We start from the raw sequence: 16,441 nt of genomic DNA, 5'->3' as shown, positions 1-16,441 counted from the left end.
TTTTTTTTAATTTTTCAAGCTTTTCTTATTATTAATTTATTTTTGTTTAATATAGCCAAGCATTTTTGGTGAAAATAATACAAACGACACTGAAAAGAAAGTCAATTTTATTTATATATATTTATTATTTATTTTTATTTATTTATTTTTGTTTGTTGTTGTTGTAATTTTGGCTGTGGTTAATGGCTGGTTGAAGTTGTGGAATGATTTATGTTTTAATTTCCTTCGTAGTGGCCACAAACAGCTCTGGTTCAGACTGGTCTGCCATGATGAGGATAGGGAGGGTTGTTTGACCTTCACAGACACAACACTGGACAGTTTTGTTCCCAAAGCTCCAGAAGATAACTAATGTTTCCTTTTTTGTAGATTTGTAGCTTGTCCTCAAATAACCTTAAGTGAGCCACTAATATTGTTAATACTGTTTTAAGGACAGATAAATGGGTGGAAAATAAATATTGTCATTTAGTTTTTGGCCGTACTCTTGATTAGAGGATGTTGATTTCCTGAGAAAAATATTCCAGATTGCAATTTCCTGTATATTTGATACAATCAAGGCTAAACAAGGTTGCAAACATATCAAAGATGTTGCACATTTCATCTCTACAGTAAGTTCCTGAAAACATGGGGATGGAAAGGATTGGTCAGGGATGAACGACAGAAACTGTGACATCATGTCTTTAAATGGCACTCCACCTGCAACAGATGGAGAAAAGTTTGTCTTTCTTAAGGGTGACCATGATTTCACCAAGTACAACATGTTCCTGGATCAGCATCCTAATTGATCCTGGAACAACATTCCAATCAGCCAATCAGAACTGAGGAATAACATTTCAGGAAATATCTGTTTTAGGCTTATGATTAGGGTTAGGTGCGTGTACACTCTTGTTAATCAGATATCATTTCTCTCAGATTTTAGGAATAAATTATGGGTAAGGTTAGGTTTAGTGGTAGGGATTGGGTTAAATCTATATTTTTGGACGATGATGTTGATCCAGGAACATGTCTTACTTGGCAAAATCACACCAACCCTTTCTTAAATGTGTTTTGTCACGTCTTTACTTGCCTGACCTCAGATGCCTGCTTGCCTTATCTTTATTGATTTATTGAAGACATTATTGTTAAAATAATAGTCATATCAGATGTTTGGTGTAGACTGGAAAACTGTTTGCCACTGAAAAAATCCTCTGTATCGCCAAGATCACTTCTGTGAATCCAAAGTGTCTCAATGACAAACGATAACAGAAATGTTTAGGCTGTTGCAAGTAAAATAAAACTTTCCTCAATTGCTGTAAAGCCGTATATTAACAGTTTTGATCGAGCTGCTCTCATCTTCTCCTAGTATTATTTTAACATTTCGTCTATGTTGAAATGAAGGAGCGATAATTCACTGTGGGAAATCCTACAGACATTAAAGAAGCATGTATGAGCTTGCTTTAATGATATGTTACAAAACCTTTACCAGTAGCAATTGCTATCAAGGAAAAAACTAAGTATTTAAAAGAAAAAAAATCTTTAAACATTTCTGTTTTCTATGTTAACAGTTTCTGGGAAACCTCTATATAACATATAATGCATTCTAAAGTGATTCAGTGTATAGGGGTGTGTGTGTGTGTGTGTGTGACCTGTACAGACACACTGAAGGCAGGCGGAGCTCGTGACGACAGTAGGCTTCTGTTAAAAGCATTTTGCGCGAAACGCAGTGTTTGTTTTGGTGACAGACTCCTTCAGTTCTTCTGCAGTTGTTCGTGAACATGGCGCTTGTTTGGAGGAAAATACTCATACTTCTGTTTGTGCACTTCGTCGGTGAGTAACTTTTAAATTTAGCATTAAATGTCTACGCGACAAAACTGGATCGTACTGGATTTATTTACACATATAATCAACAAACGCTCGATGTGGCACATCGTCATTTGACGTGGCACCGCTATTCCAGCCAAGTGAAAATATTTTATTTACACACATAATGTCATTTAATTCAAGTAATCCTGTATTTCTGAACCATTTTTTTCAGTATTCAGTGCTACTGGTTGATGCATGCTGTGGATTCATACTATAGACATAACATTAAACATCAAGTTCATAGCTATATCCCTACATGGTGGAGTTGGTTTCTTAAGCATACCTTATTATTTTCTTTAACCACACGTTTAAAATAGATTTCCCACCACCTGGAGTCATACTTATAATATCCCGAAGTTACAGGTCATAGATACTGCAATGTTTACATCCAAAACACTCTGTGTGGATTTTTCTCCTTTTTACAGACTATCATCATATTGGTAATTACTGAAGTGGGTTAATGGCAAGCATATGTTATTTTTAGTATGACTGCCAACATGCATACTAATGAACAAAACTGTTGAAGAAATTGATATAACTGCATTCTTGTTCACCGCTATTTTTGTTGTTAAGCTGTGCTTTAAAACTTTCATTTCAGTGTCTCAAAGACGTGTTCTCCCTCGATGTGGTGAACCAAGAAAATATCCCGACAAGCAGCTGCTTGAAAAATATCTCCAAAAAGTAGAGTTCAATCATGGAAAACGAGTGATGTATAAATGTGCCCCGGGTTACGAAACATCAGCAGGAAGTCGAACATCTTCTTGTGTGCAAGGACAATGGCAAACCTTGAACATGAAATGTCAAAGTATGGTGCATCTGTTTATCTGTCTCTAAAATATCTCTTTTATTCATTCTTTGTACTCCACCTTTTCATATTTTCTCATTTATTCTCTCAGAAAAGAAGTGCAATGCACTTGGTGACATAGAAAACGGGCGATACAATCAAGAAGGGCGATCATTTGGCGATAAAGCCATTGCTGTGTGTAATGAAGGGTATTTGAATCGTTAATCCTTTTTTTTTTTTTTTTTTTTTGTCTAAAGTCCATAAATTGGTGAAAACATGGTTCATTGATAATAAATAGAAAAGATAGAATAAAGAGTTGCTTGTCTTTTTGACTTGTTTCAGCATCCATATTGTTCTAGACCTCTCTCTGCTTAACGGTTTACTAAAGCAGGCCAATAATGTTTCCCTTTCATAATATTAAAGTCTTTTTTGGTCAATAATATTCTTTTCTCATGCAGATATGTTTTGAAAGGAGAAAGAGTCCGTATATGCACAGAAAAAGGTTGGAATGGGACAGACCCCATATGTGAGGGTGAGTTTAACCCTTTATCATGTTAAAATCATCACAAAGATTTATCTTAGATTTATTATAACACTCCAAAGTTTCTAATGGTCATGCTCATCAAAATACAAAATACTGTGAAAAAGTGTAACGCAGTAGCCGTTTCAACAGACTCTTAAAGTGTATTAGATGTTAAGTATGGCGGCAAATCCCTCTAAAGGAACTTTTCAAGGATTTGTTGAAAACAAACTGGCTCTGCAGCTTAATGTTGCCCTCTCGTGTTGGATTCTTGTAACTGATCATCAGAAATCATGATTTTGGCACAATTTTTTTTTTTTTTGGTTTAGTGTCAAAGATCATCTGCTCTGCACCTGCTGTGGCAAACAGACAGCTAAAATCTGGAGAAAGGACACAGTATGCACCCCAAGACACTGTAAACATCATCTGCAGTGAGGGATTTGATCTGATTGGCTTGCCACAGGTCACATGTGGAAGAGATGGCCAATGGCAAGACTTGCCTGTGTGCTCAAAAGGTATTTTATACTGTTTTCACACTTGGTTTGAATGCTTAGTCTGAACCTGACTTCAACTGCACTTCTTCATCCAGTGATGCATTTCAACAGATACAAAGAGTTAAAGGGATACTCCACCCCAAAATGAAAATTATTACCCCATGTCGTTCGAAACCTGTAAAATCTTTGTTCGCCTTCGGAACACAATTTAAGATATTTTGTATGAAAACCGGCAGGCTTGTGACTATCCCATAGACTGCCAAGTAAAATACACTGTCATAGTGCAGAAAAGTATAAAAGACATCGTCAGAATACTCCATCTGCCATCAGTGGTTCAACCGTAATGTTATGAACCAATGAAAATACTTATCTTCAAACATATCTCTTTACAGGTATCGTGTAAAAAATCACTTCAATTCAGTCAGGGGGCTTTTTTCCCCCACCTTTGTTGATGACCTCAAAAAGTAAATTTCTGCTCTCAAGAGTTGCTATTCTCAAGATATGTCACCCTCCTAATTTGGGAAAAATCAGGGCAGTGATAGACCAGAATTCTTATTACATGCTGAGAGAGTTCATACAGGTGCTTCTCAATAAATTAGAATATAGTGGAAAAGTTCATTTATTTCAGTAATTCAACTCAAATGGTGAAACTCATGTATTAAATTCAGTGCACACAGACTGAAGTAGTTTAGGTCTTGGGTTCTTTTAATTGTGAAGATTTTGGCTCACATTAAAAAAAAAACATCAATTCACAATCTCAACAAATTAGAATACTTCATAAGACCAATAAAAAAAACATTTAGTGAATTGTTGGCTTTCTGGAAAGTATAATAATTTACTGTACATGTACTCAATACTTGGTAGGAGATCCTTTTGCTTTAATTACTGCCTCAATTCAGCGTGGCATGGAGCTGGTCAGTTTGTGGCACTGCTGAGGCGGTCTGGAAGCCCAGGTTTCTTTGACAGTGGCCTTCAGCTCATCTGCATTGTTTAGTCTCTTGTTTCTCATCTTCCTCTTGACAATAGCCATAGATTCTCTCTGGGGTTCAGGTCTGGTGAGTTTGCTGGACAGTCAAGCACACCAACACCATGGTCATTTAACCAACTTTTGGTGCTTTGGGCAGTGTGGGCAGGTGCCAAATCCTGCTGGAAAATGAAATCAGCATCTTCAAAAAGCTGCTCAGCGGAAGGAAGCATGAAGTGCTCCAAAATTACTTGGTAAACGGATGCATTGACTTTGGTTTCCAAAAAACACAATGGACACCACAATACCTGCAGATGACATTGCACCCCAAATCATCACAGACTGTGGAAACTCAACACTGGACTTTAAGCAACTTGGGCTATGAGCTTCTCCAGCCTTCCTCCAGACTCTAGGACCTTGGTTTCCAAATGAAATACAAAATCTACTATCATCTGAAAAAAGGACTTTGGTCTATTGGGCAACAGTCCAGTTGTTCTTCTCCTTAGCCTGGATAAGACTTCTCTGACGTTGTCTGTGGTTCAGGAGTGGCTTAACAAGAGGAATACGACAACTGTAGCCAAATTCCTTGACACGTCTGTGTGTGGTGGCTCTTAATGCCTTGACCCCAGCCTCAGTCCATTCCTTGTGATGTTCTGTAAAATTCTTGAATTGATTTTGCTTGACAATCGTCATAAGTCTGCGGTTCTCTCTGTTGGTTGTACATCTTTTTCTTCCACACTTTTTCCTTCCACTCAACTTTCTGTTAACATGCTTGGATACAGCACTCTGTGAACAGCCAGTTGTTTGGCAATACATTTTTGTGACTTTGCCTTTGCAGGTGTTTTGAGTTGATTAGCTGATTGGCATGTCATCATATTCTAATTTGTTGAGATTGTGAATTGGTGGGTTGTTGTTAAATGTGAGCCAAAATCCCCACAAAAAGAACCAAAGACTTAAACTACTTCAGTCTGTGTGCAGTTAATTTATTTAATCCATGAGTTTCACAGTTTGAATTGAATTACTGAAATAAATTAATAAAATAAAAATAAAATAAATCTTCATTCTAATTCATTGAGAAGCACCTGTATATGTCACCTGCAATGAAGGATTCATCGGATCTTTATCACACAAAAGTTGATCATCTTCAATATTGTGGATACCGGGTCATTTCAACCTGATACCATTAACACCTTCAAAATTTCATCCTGATGAAGTAGAACATGTTGCCAATCAAATTCATGAACCCTCCAAATTGGAACTTTTAAACCTTAAATGTCACATAAAGACATGCTTAAGCTAGGAATGCTTGCATGCATGCATATGAATGCTAATTGTGTTTTTCACTGCAAATAAAAGCAATATGTTCTACTTGTGTTCATTATCAGTGATCACCTGTTCAGCACCTGCTGTGGCAAACGGGAGGATAAGACCTGGATCTAGGGTGTACAAACCTAAAGACACTGTAGACATCACCTGTAGAGAGGGATTTGATCTGATTGGCCCAGCACAGGTAAAATGTGGACCATACGGCCAATGGCAGGCCTTGCCTGAGTGTCGCCCAAAAAGGATTACAGGTACGTTAAAAGTAAATTAAAACTCCTTAGTGAGTGAGAATTAGGACCTACTGCTTGTGCTTTTACTGTGCTATTACTATTACTCTATCATAAACCGAACGCATCATTCTGTATGTGCATTTTCAGTTAAAATGCAGCGATCCAAAACAAGGAATGCAATCACCAAAAATTTGCTTCAAGAATGAGCCACAATTCTGATGTGATATGATTGCTAGAACACCCTGAGCACATACAAGTTAACTAGTTCCTCTTATCTGCAGGAAATATCGGGATCATTTTTCATATTGGGCTGATATGTAAATTTAAAGCCATTATCGGCCGATTCTAATATCGACCCCATAATATTGTGCATCCCTACTTTGAACATATTTCTTTAAATGCACTTTACTTCAATCTCTCAAAATGGCACCCAAAAGGAGCCAAAGTTTAATTGTTGGTACAGATGATGTTTTCTGAATCGTAGTATCACATTAAAGCTGATAATCTTCAATATTGTGAATACTGAGTGATGCTAACCTGGTAACATTAACACCTTCAAAATTTCATCCTGATGAAGAAGACCATGTTCCTAAACAAATTCATGAACCCTCTAAATTGGAAAAACTACTAATAAAAGCATAAATAACATGTTCTACTCCTGTTCATTATCAGTGATCACCTGTTCAGCACCTGCTGTGGCAAACGGGAGGATAAGACCTGAATCTAGGGTGTACAAACCCAAAGACACTGTAGACATCACCTGTAGAGAGGGATTTGATCTGATTGGCCCAGCACAGGTCACATGTGGACCAGACGGCCAATGGCAGGCCTTGCCTGAGTGTAGCCCAAAAAGGATTACAGGTATGTTAAAAGTCTCTGTGTGTATGTATGTATAGTCTCAGAAATAAATATGGTACTTTTGCATATTGAATGCAGCTTGGTTCTCTCACAGATAAATGTGGTCCACCCCCATCATACCCTCATGCTTTACCCAGAGATGGGTCCTCCACGCTGAGAGAGTATCCGTCAGATGCTGGCATTCGCTACAAATGCAGTATAGGATACGGGCGGGTCAGAGGAATTACCGTTATACACTGCCAGAACGGCCAGTGGACAGAACTGCAGCTCCAATGTGAAAGTATGCCAGAAGACTTTTAACTTCATTTGCTCTCACTTTCTATACTGAAGAATCTAATGATTATTAGTTGCAGAGAGAGCAACCACACATTTTTTCTTCTTTTATTTAGTAATCATTTAATTATAGAATGCATTGAATTATATATTCATTTATCACATATGTGACCATGGACCACAAAGCCAGTCATAAAGGTAAATTTTTTTAAAATGAAATTTGAAATAGCTGAATATATAAGGTTTCCATTGATGTATGGTTTGTGTAATGACGACTTGATAGCTAGGACTTTAACTGTAGCAAGTGACCACTGTGGTGCATCGGTAAGAATGGAATTGGATGCTGTAAATCTCTTCGATGGGTTTATTGACCGTCATCAGAGGATTATCTGTCTTCATGTACATACAGTATGTGTGTGGTTCTACAATAAACAATAAAAGAAAGAAAATATCAGCATAAATTTAACAACAGCGCTGACATGATTCAATTAGCAAAGCTAATAAATTTTAATTATTATACATTTCCCTTTAAGTAGCTTTAGCTGCTTATACATATCAAATAACCAAATAAAATACCTGATAACACATTATCTTACTGAATTAAAGAACAGCCTTCATACTGGCAGTTATCAATACTATCAACCCAAAAAACATAGTTCTCTACTTCTCAACCATAATTACACTCAAATAATAACTATACAGTGTCAAGTGAGAACACACATAAACACAATATTAATATAAAACTAATATTAATAGGCATTAACATGATGCTAGCGAACTTTATGCTAACATACTACATATACATATAATAGACTCTTTTAACAACCTGAAGCACTGAAAAACACATACATAAACATTTACATCAGGGTACTCACATGTCTCTGAACGCACACATGCACAGATATCGACACGGACGACAACTATTCACCTCAGTAAAATCTACGATGCATTTACCGGCCAATCAATCTCACGACCAACTCAAAACGAAACTAAAAACTGTCAGCGCTAAAACTGTGTTCTCTCTGTGACCCCGAATTTCATCATTGATTCATTTTTATTATATTACCTAGTTTTATCTTGTTATTTACCTTGCTCCTGCGATGCTTGTACTGCAAAAAAAAAGTTTCTTTCTCAGTATTTCTATCTTGTTTTTCAGTACCAAAAATTCTGGAATCAAGATATATTTACTTGTGAAAAAATTACTTGAGATATTAAGTCTTTTGAAAGAGAGAGAGATCAAAATTAAGTGTTTTTTTTTTTTTTTTGCATAGATATATATATATATATATATATATATATATATATATATATATATATATATATATATATATATATATATATATATATATATATGCAAATGTGGTCAGAAAAAATATATTTCTTTTAATGTTTTTAATTCTTTCAAGTGTTTTGGTTAATTTTTCAGAAAAATACCTAATATAAAGTTATTTTGCTTCTCAAGTAAATGTGTCTTGATTTAAGAATGTTTACTGTAGATATTTGTACTGAAAAACAAGACCTCCTCAAGTACTGAGAAAGAAAATCATTTTTGAAGTGTGCTATTGTTAAACCTTATGATTTTGTGGTTTTAAGGGATATTTGTCTTCTAGAGTTAAAGTTAAGAGTGTCTGCTTTCAAGGTTATTATTAACATCACAAGATGATGTGAAGCAGTACACTGTTGGATTTATGCTGGTCATGTTATTTCTGATGTGTTGGAAGAATCTAACCATTCATTTATATCAAAAGGAAAGAAATGTGGATCTGCTGGAGAGATTTCCAATGGCCAGTTTGAGTATACGGGCGTTTCATTTGGAGATACAGCTACCGCCGTCTGTGAAGAAGGGTGAGATACAGCAGCCGTTATAATACTAGTGCAATCTCAATTCTGTTTTTAGATGTATATGAATTTGTTTCTTCGTCAGATTTGGAGAAATGTAGTGTTGCATCACTTGCTCATCAATGTATCCTCTGCAGTGAATGGGTGCCATCAGAATGAAAGTCCAAACAGCTGCTAAAAACATCACAATAATCCAACAGTGATCCACACCACTCCACTTCATCAGTTTTAATGTCTTGAGAAGTCAAAAGCTGTGTCTTGATGGATCTGTTTCTTACAAACATGCAGCTTTTCACTTCACAAGATATTAATTGATGGACTGGAGTTTTTTGGTTTGGGGAACCAAAATGGTTCTTTTATGGCATCACTGTGAAGCCCCTGTTTTTAAAATTGGCCAAAGCCATTATTAATAGACATTATTGTTGTTATTATTATTAGACATTCATCCACATTTTTTTTTTTTTTTTAGGTATGAGCTGATCGGCTCAAAAGTGCAGACCTGCAGGGATGGAGGCTGGGACGGAAGGAGAGCCGTGTGTGAACGTATGAATGTTTTTTGAGATTTCGTTCATGTTTTTGTTAATGCAGTATAGCTTGATTTAAAATATTTCAAACCAAATGCCTATGGATATATCTTGCTGCTGTACACAGACGCTGCAGCCTACATCAGTCTCATAGATGGATGATATACAGGTATGTGTGTTTTGCAGCTGTGCACTGTCCTCCACCTCCAGAGGTCAGGGGCGCTGAGATGCTTGACCCCATATATGACCATGTTCCCTTCGGTCATGTGTTGACCTATCACTGCCGTACTGGAGCTCTGATCGGAGAGAGAGAGATTTACTGCACCAAGAGCGGCACCTGGAGCGCTCCTCCTCCTGTGTGCAGAGGTACATATATAAAGAGGGGTCACTGAATATTGACCATAAGACTATATAGTTGTGTATTTTAAGATATTTGAGGTTTTCAGGTAAAGTTAGATAGGTTAAAGCTATCTACTAACTATAACTACATTCTACTATGCACAATGTCGATTTTGTTTACATATATTCATAAAGGGCTCATCATTTAGCTTATATATGTATATATGTATATGTGTCAGACATGAATGCATAAATGAATTGATACACTATTTGTTGTGTTTTTTTAGACATTATCTGTCCTAGTCCACTTGTGCCAGGTGGATCAAGAATGAGGGGCTTTAGGGCAGTCTATAGATTTGGGAACTCCTTGACAATCGCCTGCAATCCTGGTTCAAGGCTTAGAGGGCAGAGCTTTGTCACCTGTGGCTCAGATGGGGAATGGATTCCAAAACTTCCACAATGTGTGTAGAAATCTGCACTTGGAGCAATGCAACAAACAAATATTCAGCTGAAAGAATCAATACACCTGGCTGTCTCAAAGTCATAATTAAGCTTATTTCTGTTCACTGTATTTCATTAAAATGAGCAGAGCAGTATTTAGTATTTACTCTGACTATTTTTTGTTGAAAATGTAGCACTGTTGGTTTTTTTTATTAATATTTTATATTTGTATATTTTCTGTTACTCTACAGCATTATAGATATTATTACAGCTTGTTTTCATGTTTTCATATATATATATATATATATATATATATATATATATATATATATATATATATATATATATATATATATATATATATATATATATATTAGTAAAAGACAAAGAACATTCAGTTGGGGAAAAAAAAGTAAGTTATCCTAATGTTACCAAAAGAAAAGAAAAATCCATATGTACTGTATGGTTATTTCTTCTGTGATAAATTATGTGCTTTACCCTAAAGTCTTATAATAAAAATGTAAAGTGGTTAGCGTTTGAATGCTTAAGTGTTTAAGTAAAAATATATGTTTAGAGTTAGAAACGGAAAAACACGAACTAGGTGGGGGTGGGGTACATCGACGCTTCACGCATGCGCAGTTCAGTCCTGTATACATATCTATGGGAAGAAGCGGGAACAGCAGAGGTCGTTTGAGGCATTTCCTACAAAAGCTTATTTTGCGGTATGAAATTGCAGTTTTAATTCTTAATCTTAAGTAATTGAGTTGTTGATTTAATATTACTATCAATGGCAAGCGAAGTGATTGTAAACAATATAAGAAAGTCGGCCATAGTTTATGACCGAAAGGTGATTGTCGGGTCATCTATTCTTAATGAATTTGGCTAGTAAAAAAAAAGGTGTATTAATTTACGTCCTTAATATTTTACTCTGGTAACTACTTTATGAATTATTTTCATGATTACCCTCGAGGCTATGCTATTCTGTTTAGCTAATCACCGCTGATTAGACTGCTGTGCCTATAACAACAACCTTGTAAAATTATAAATCATAATACATTTTTAAATCATATTTAATATTAGTATGACAAATAACAACAAATTCTGGATTTTTTTCCCAGGTATATAAATATGCATAAAAAGATAAACGCAAAAAAAAAATAATAATATTCTGAAATAATGGAGTAAGTTTAGCTATAGGTGACTATATTTATGTACTCTTCTGCATTGTGGATACTTGTATTTACTATTATTGTTTCCCTTTATTTAAATCTTATATTTTTTGCTTCTGTGTTAGTGACCTTTTTTTCCGTATACATGCAAAGAAACCAAAATACACAACTTTAGGAACACCAATTTCTTTCATTTAAAAAGACAATACAAAATCCAGACATTTTTACATGAGCATAAACAAATTTCAAGTGCAAATACCATTTCCCATTCCATGAAACATTGTGGCAAAGTATTTTTTTTTTCTCTAACAAAAAGACACTGGGTAAAAAGAAAAATGGGGAAAAGAAAAATGAAAAAAAAAAAAACACAAAAATGAAAAATAAAACAGCAACATGGATTATTTATCATAAAAATTTAACATGTTTTAAAATGGGTTTGGTAGAGCAAAGACAAAGGGGAAATTATAAAAAATAAAGCAGCAGTCACAGACCGCCAATGACATTGACTAGTTAGAGAAGCTAATACTCTGCATTTCTTTTAGTGAACATTCAACAAAACATTGACTACTTTGCCACAAACTTTTCATTTCATGGCTATTTCACATATGACCCATCCCTTTTTTTGACTGAAATATCCAACTTGCAGTGTTGCAACACATGACATGTTTAGTAATAGACGGTGAGTTTTCGTTTCTGCGAGTGGGGCAGTATTGATATTTCACTTCTTCTTGGGTTAATCCAAGATTTTATTTTATTTCTATCTTTCTATACTATCATATTTATACATTTAAACAATTATATTAGTGATCCATGTTATAGCTGACAAATGTACAAAATACCTAAAAAGTCAATAACTGCTTCGTAAAATAACCCTTGCAAATAGCACACACAATCCAATCTCTTTAGTTCTGGATTTTATGATAGTCTTCAGGGTTAACATTTTCTGTCCATAACCAAAAAAACAAACAAAAAACTGGGTGGGACAACCATGTGTGTCTGTAGATGGATTAACTTTAATTAAAAGAGATTTTGATTAAACGCAAAGATTACGGTTAAATGCATTTGACCCCATGTGGAGCCAGAAAAGTCAATACCACAAAACTGTCTTTTTTTTTTCAGCACAGAAATAGTCCCAAAACATTCTACGCAATTATGCCATTTTTTTAAAGCTTGTTTTAATTAATTGCTGTTTTCTGAAATGTGCAAGTACTATGTTGCATTCTGAGCACTTCATTAGTGTAAACTACAGTGAGATTTGTCTTTTAGGTGAACTACTGAGATGGCGAAGAGAATATCATTGAGCAAGTCAAAGTTGATGTATATAGCAAGCTTTATGTTTTTTATTTTTTTTATTTCAAAAAGTAACTATCGCCCCCCCTTAAAGGGTTAGTTCACCCAAAAATAAAAAATTTGCCCATGAATTGTACTTGTCCTCAAAGCATCGTAGGTGTATATGATTTTCTTCATTCAGATGAATCCAGTCGTAGATATATTAAAAATGGTCATTGATCTTCCAAGCTGTTTAATGGCCTTCAGTGGGTGTTGCATGCATCAGTCCAAAAGAAGTGGAAAAAAAGTAAATAAAAAATAAATAAATTATTCTAGCTTGCGCTCACAGTAAAAGCAACTCTGGGGGAATGATGTATGAGGTTAGCTTTGGGAATGCGCCGCTCAGAAGTGACGAATGTGGAAATGCAGCAGAAAGATCAAAACAAATCAACGGTCACTTATTAGAAGTACAAAACGAGGATTTTTAAAGGAGAATGTCGGAGGATTTTGATATAAGCCAAAAGGAGACTGGTTTTCCTTTGCTAAATTAAGGAAACTTTGCTACCTTTGCTCCTGTTAACAAACGTTGGTTTTCACGAGACTCTCCGGCACATGCACAATGCTGACCTCCATACATCATGCTCCCGGAACTGCTTCTGTGTAAAACTGTTGGTGTGAGCTAGATTAAATTGATTATTATGTTTAAAAAAGGATATTTTTCATACAAAAACGCAATGATTCGCTACAGGAGGCCTTCGTTCACTCCCCGGAGCCGTGTGAGACACTTTTTTATTATGCATGCATGCGCTTTATTTCACTTCTTTTGGACCGATGCATGCAACACCCGCTGAGTGGCATTAAACAAGCTTGGAAGATCAAAGACTTTTTATTTTATTTTTTATAAAACTATGATTGGATTCATCTGAAAGAAAGGAAGCCATATACGCCTAGGATGGCTTGATAGTGAGTGAATAATGAAAATAAAATTTTCATTTTTGGGTGAACTATTCCTTTAAGGCCCAAAGACTGCATGAATGCAAGAGTGCATGTTTATATACAACTGGGACCATGTGCTTGCAACACATTGGCCAAGCGTTTGCATACTTGCAAAGAGTAAGTATCTGGTGATAATGTTTAAAGTTCGAATGGACCCTCTTTTGCGTCAGCCTTGGACATGAGGATAGCACAACGTTAAATACAAGGTCGAGGGAACAACTTGTGTTTGGACTTATCTCTCAGGCTCCAATTAGTCTACGTTTATTTCATATTTACAATATACAAAGAAAAAAAGAGAAAAGTAAATGACCATTTTGACCAGTCCTTTTGTGTTTACATATCAAACTGGGTATGGTTTGCCCTCTTTGTTCTTTTCTAACTTTAGGTGAAGGGCTTTACCTTTAAACACATTTGTGAGGAATACTAACGGGTTCATAATTCATACAAGAAACACTCATGAATGTCCACATCCACAGGTTTATCCCGACACCTTTTGCACGTCAGGCACTTCTCACCACGTTCCGGTGAAACCCAACATCTGAAACCCATATGCTGCTTCTCTTTGGGTCCTTACATATTGTGCAAAATCTCAAAACACTGTCCTTTCATCCTGAAATGTGGAGCGGAGCCATTTTTTTTAATTTATTTTACTCAAGTCCATCCAACCTGTGGTTTACGTGATTCACATCATCAGTGTATCAGTGATTCATGTCTGCATTATGAAAACATTACTTCCAACCTGTGAAAGAGTTGGGCCCCTCGACTGCTCTTCTCTGTAGGAAATGTATTGAATCGCATTAGGTAAAACCGAAGGCTTAAAGTGACGTTTCTGAAGAAGCAGCAATTGCATGTCCTGCAAAAAACCTTCACAGAACTGAGTGTTAACAGTTTTTACAATACCAACCAACCTTTTCATCACCCGAGCCTTTCCAATAACCCACATATCTCTTATGCCTCTTATGTTAAATTAACTTGAATATTAGGAAATTGAAGAATATGCAGTTGACAATAATAGAATCTGAACAGCTAGACCTTAATAAAACATTACTGTTTTAACAGCATGACCTTTAGAGATTAAATGTATGCTCTAGGAGCTCAAATATAATGCTTTAACATTGTGAAATGCTTGATATGAATTAGATCTTACCAAGAGCACACTAAAAGTACAGATATACAAAAGATTGTACATTTATCTTGAGAACTACGAGTTTACGAGAGCTGGAACTTGGGAAAAAAAGCCTACTTTTAAATCACAATCACAGCTAGCTCCAGTTTAGCAAAATAGTTTTTCTTCTCTTTGACATGCTACAACTTTCTTTAGTCTGTACAACACAATCAGGCATGTTTAAACTCACACGTCGCTCTTAACGGGGTGTGGGAACCACCCAAACCATCATCTTTCTCTTAGGGATGCCTCAGGACTGAGCGTGCAAACCACAGAACCAAAAAAAAAACATCGATACATCACAGAAAGGTGACCGACACGTAGAGAAAGAAAACACTTCGGTTTGGCTCGATATGACTGCGTTACATGTAGACCACACAGAAGCGTTTTTTCCCCTCAGAGATGACTGACAAGAAAAAGAAAAGAAAAAGGTTAAAGTGAAACATCTGCATAGTGTGGTTGTGCGCGTGCCATTGAAAATGTGAGTGTGTGTGTGTGTATTTCCTTTAAATGTGTGTGTAGGATCCTATTGACTCGAGGCCAGGTGACAGGAGGTGTGTGGAGGCGGATGGCGCTTTTGATTATTTGTACGGACGCAGGAAGGCGGAGACTTTGCTGTGGATGAGGCGTATGAAGGAACGCGGGAGCATCTCTGTAGAGTCCCGAGTGGAGTACTTGTAGTAATTGTTTGGGTGAGCCAGCACGTCGAACAGAGTTTTAATCAGTTTTTTATCCTGGTGAGAAACAAAAAGGAGTGAAATGGAATGAGACCTGAAATAAAATGTGTCATCGTGTATGGTAATTGCATGGAAACAAGCAGTTTAAACAATCATTCTATTACTTAAGATACAGTTTAAGCAAAAATCACACTTGGAGCAATTTACAGGTTTCCCATAAAGAGATATAGGAAATGAGACATAAAAAATAACACATTCATTGCAAAGTTAGACTTCATTACACTGTAATTTTTTTTTTCAAGTATAAATATTTAAACATTCTTAATTGAAGAAACTAAGTTGCTATTTTCTAAAAACAAAAGTATTGAAATTAAGTGAGCTTTATTTAAAAGCTCACTTAATTAAGTGAAACAAGAAATACATCTGCAAGTCGGGACAGAAAAGTAAATTTGTTTTTAAGGGGAAAACTCTTTTTTTTACCCATTGGCAGATACTTTTTCTTTTCTTTTTTTAAACAAAACTTGCTTTTGATACATTTTCTCAGAAAACAGGACTTGCACTTTAAATCATTTTACTTCTCAAGTTAATGTAGCTTAAGAAAAAAAAAATGCATTTCATTTTGCAGTGCAATCCATGCAAAACTGACCTTGAGTATTTCTTGATGGTTTTCAGAGGCGTAAAGTCTTCCATCTCTTACAATGTCTTCAACCAGTTGCTCATAGTCTTCTAAATACAAG

The 16,441-nt window shown here is 35.8% G+C and overlaps 3 protein-coding genes across 11 annotated transcripts in view; 2 read left to right on the top strand and 1 right to left on the bottom strand.

Moving 5' to 3' along the window:
• The window catches only part of LOC132118538 (peptidase inhibitor 16), a 157,288-nt gene that overhangs the window by 12,174 nt on the left and 128,673 nt on the right, over nt 1–16,441 (top strand). The window lies entirely within an intron of this gene.
• Nucleotides 1,628–10,583, top strand: si:ch73-217n20.1 (complement receptor type 2). 3 transcript variants are annotated; one of them, XM_059528441.1, is made up of 12 exons: nt 1,628–1,803; nt 2,438–2,644; nt 2,736–2,832; nt 3,082–3,155; nt 3,473–3,658; nt 5,987–6,175; nt 6,827–7,015; nt 7,107–7,292; nt 9,034–9,130; nt 9,594–9,667; nt 9,835–10,014; nt 10,275–10,583. In XM_059528441.1, the coding sequence occupies exons 1-12, from the start codon at nt 1,752–1,754 to the stop codon at nt 10,454–10,456; spliced, it is 1,713 nt and encodes a 570-aa protein (XP_059384424.1). In that variant the 5' UTR covers nt 1,628–1,751; the 3' UTR covers nt 10,457–10,583. The 3 variants fall into 3 exon arrangements, with proteins under 3 accessions (XP_059384424.1, XP_059384426.1, XP_059384427.1); XM_059528443.1 differs by lacking the exon at nt 5,987–6,175; XM_059528444.1 differs by lacking the exon at nt 6,827–7,015.
• scube3 (signal peptide, CUB domain, EGF-like 3) overlaps nt 14,466–16,441 on the bottom strand; it is a 99,311-nt gene continuing 97,335 nt past the window's right edge. For all 7 annotated transcript variants that reach the window (XM_059528440.1, XM_059528439.1, XM_059528434.1 and 4 more), the window contains 2 exons: nt 16,351–16,430; nt 14,466–15,761 (listed from right to left, as the gene is read on the bottom strand). In XM_059528440.1, the coding sequence (XP_059384423.1) occupies nt 15,609–15,761; nt 16,351–16,430 (233 nt within the window). In that variant the 3' untranslated portion in view covers nt 14,466–15,608. The remainder of the gene's footprint in view (nt 15,762–16,350; nt 16,431–16,441) is intronic.

This window comes from Carassius carassius, chromosome 37 (assembly GCF_963082965.1).
Source record: "Carassius carassius chromosome 37, fCarCar2.1, whole genome shotgun sequence".
NCBI lineage: Eukaryota > Metazoa > Chordata > Actinopteri > Cypriniformes > Cyprinidae > Carassius > Carassius carassius.
The sequence above is the reverse complement of the archived record's forward strand: the minus strand, read 5'-3'. Positions and strand labels throughout refer to the sequence as shown.

Bases quoted from the DNA above. Each gene is read 5' to 3' on its own strand.
- si:ch73-217n20.1 (XM_059528441.1), top strand. From the start codon at position 1,752: ATGGCGCTTGTTTGGAGGAAAATACTCATACTTCTGTTTGTGCACTTC. The intron at 6,176-6,826 runs GTACGTTAAAAG...GTTCATTATCAG, and splicing joins TCGCCCAAAAAGGATTACAG to TGATCACCTGTTCAGCACCT. The intron at 10,015-10,274 runs GTACATATATAA...GTGTTTTTTTAG, and splicing joins TCCTCCTCCTGTGTGCAGAG to ACATTATCTGTCCTAGTCCA.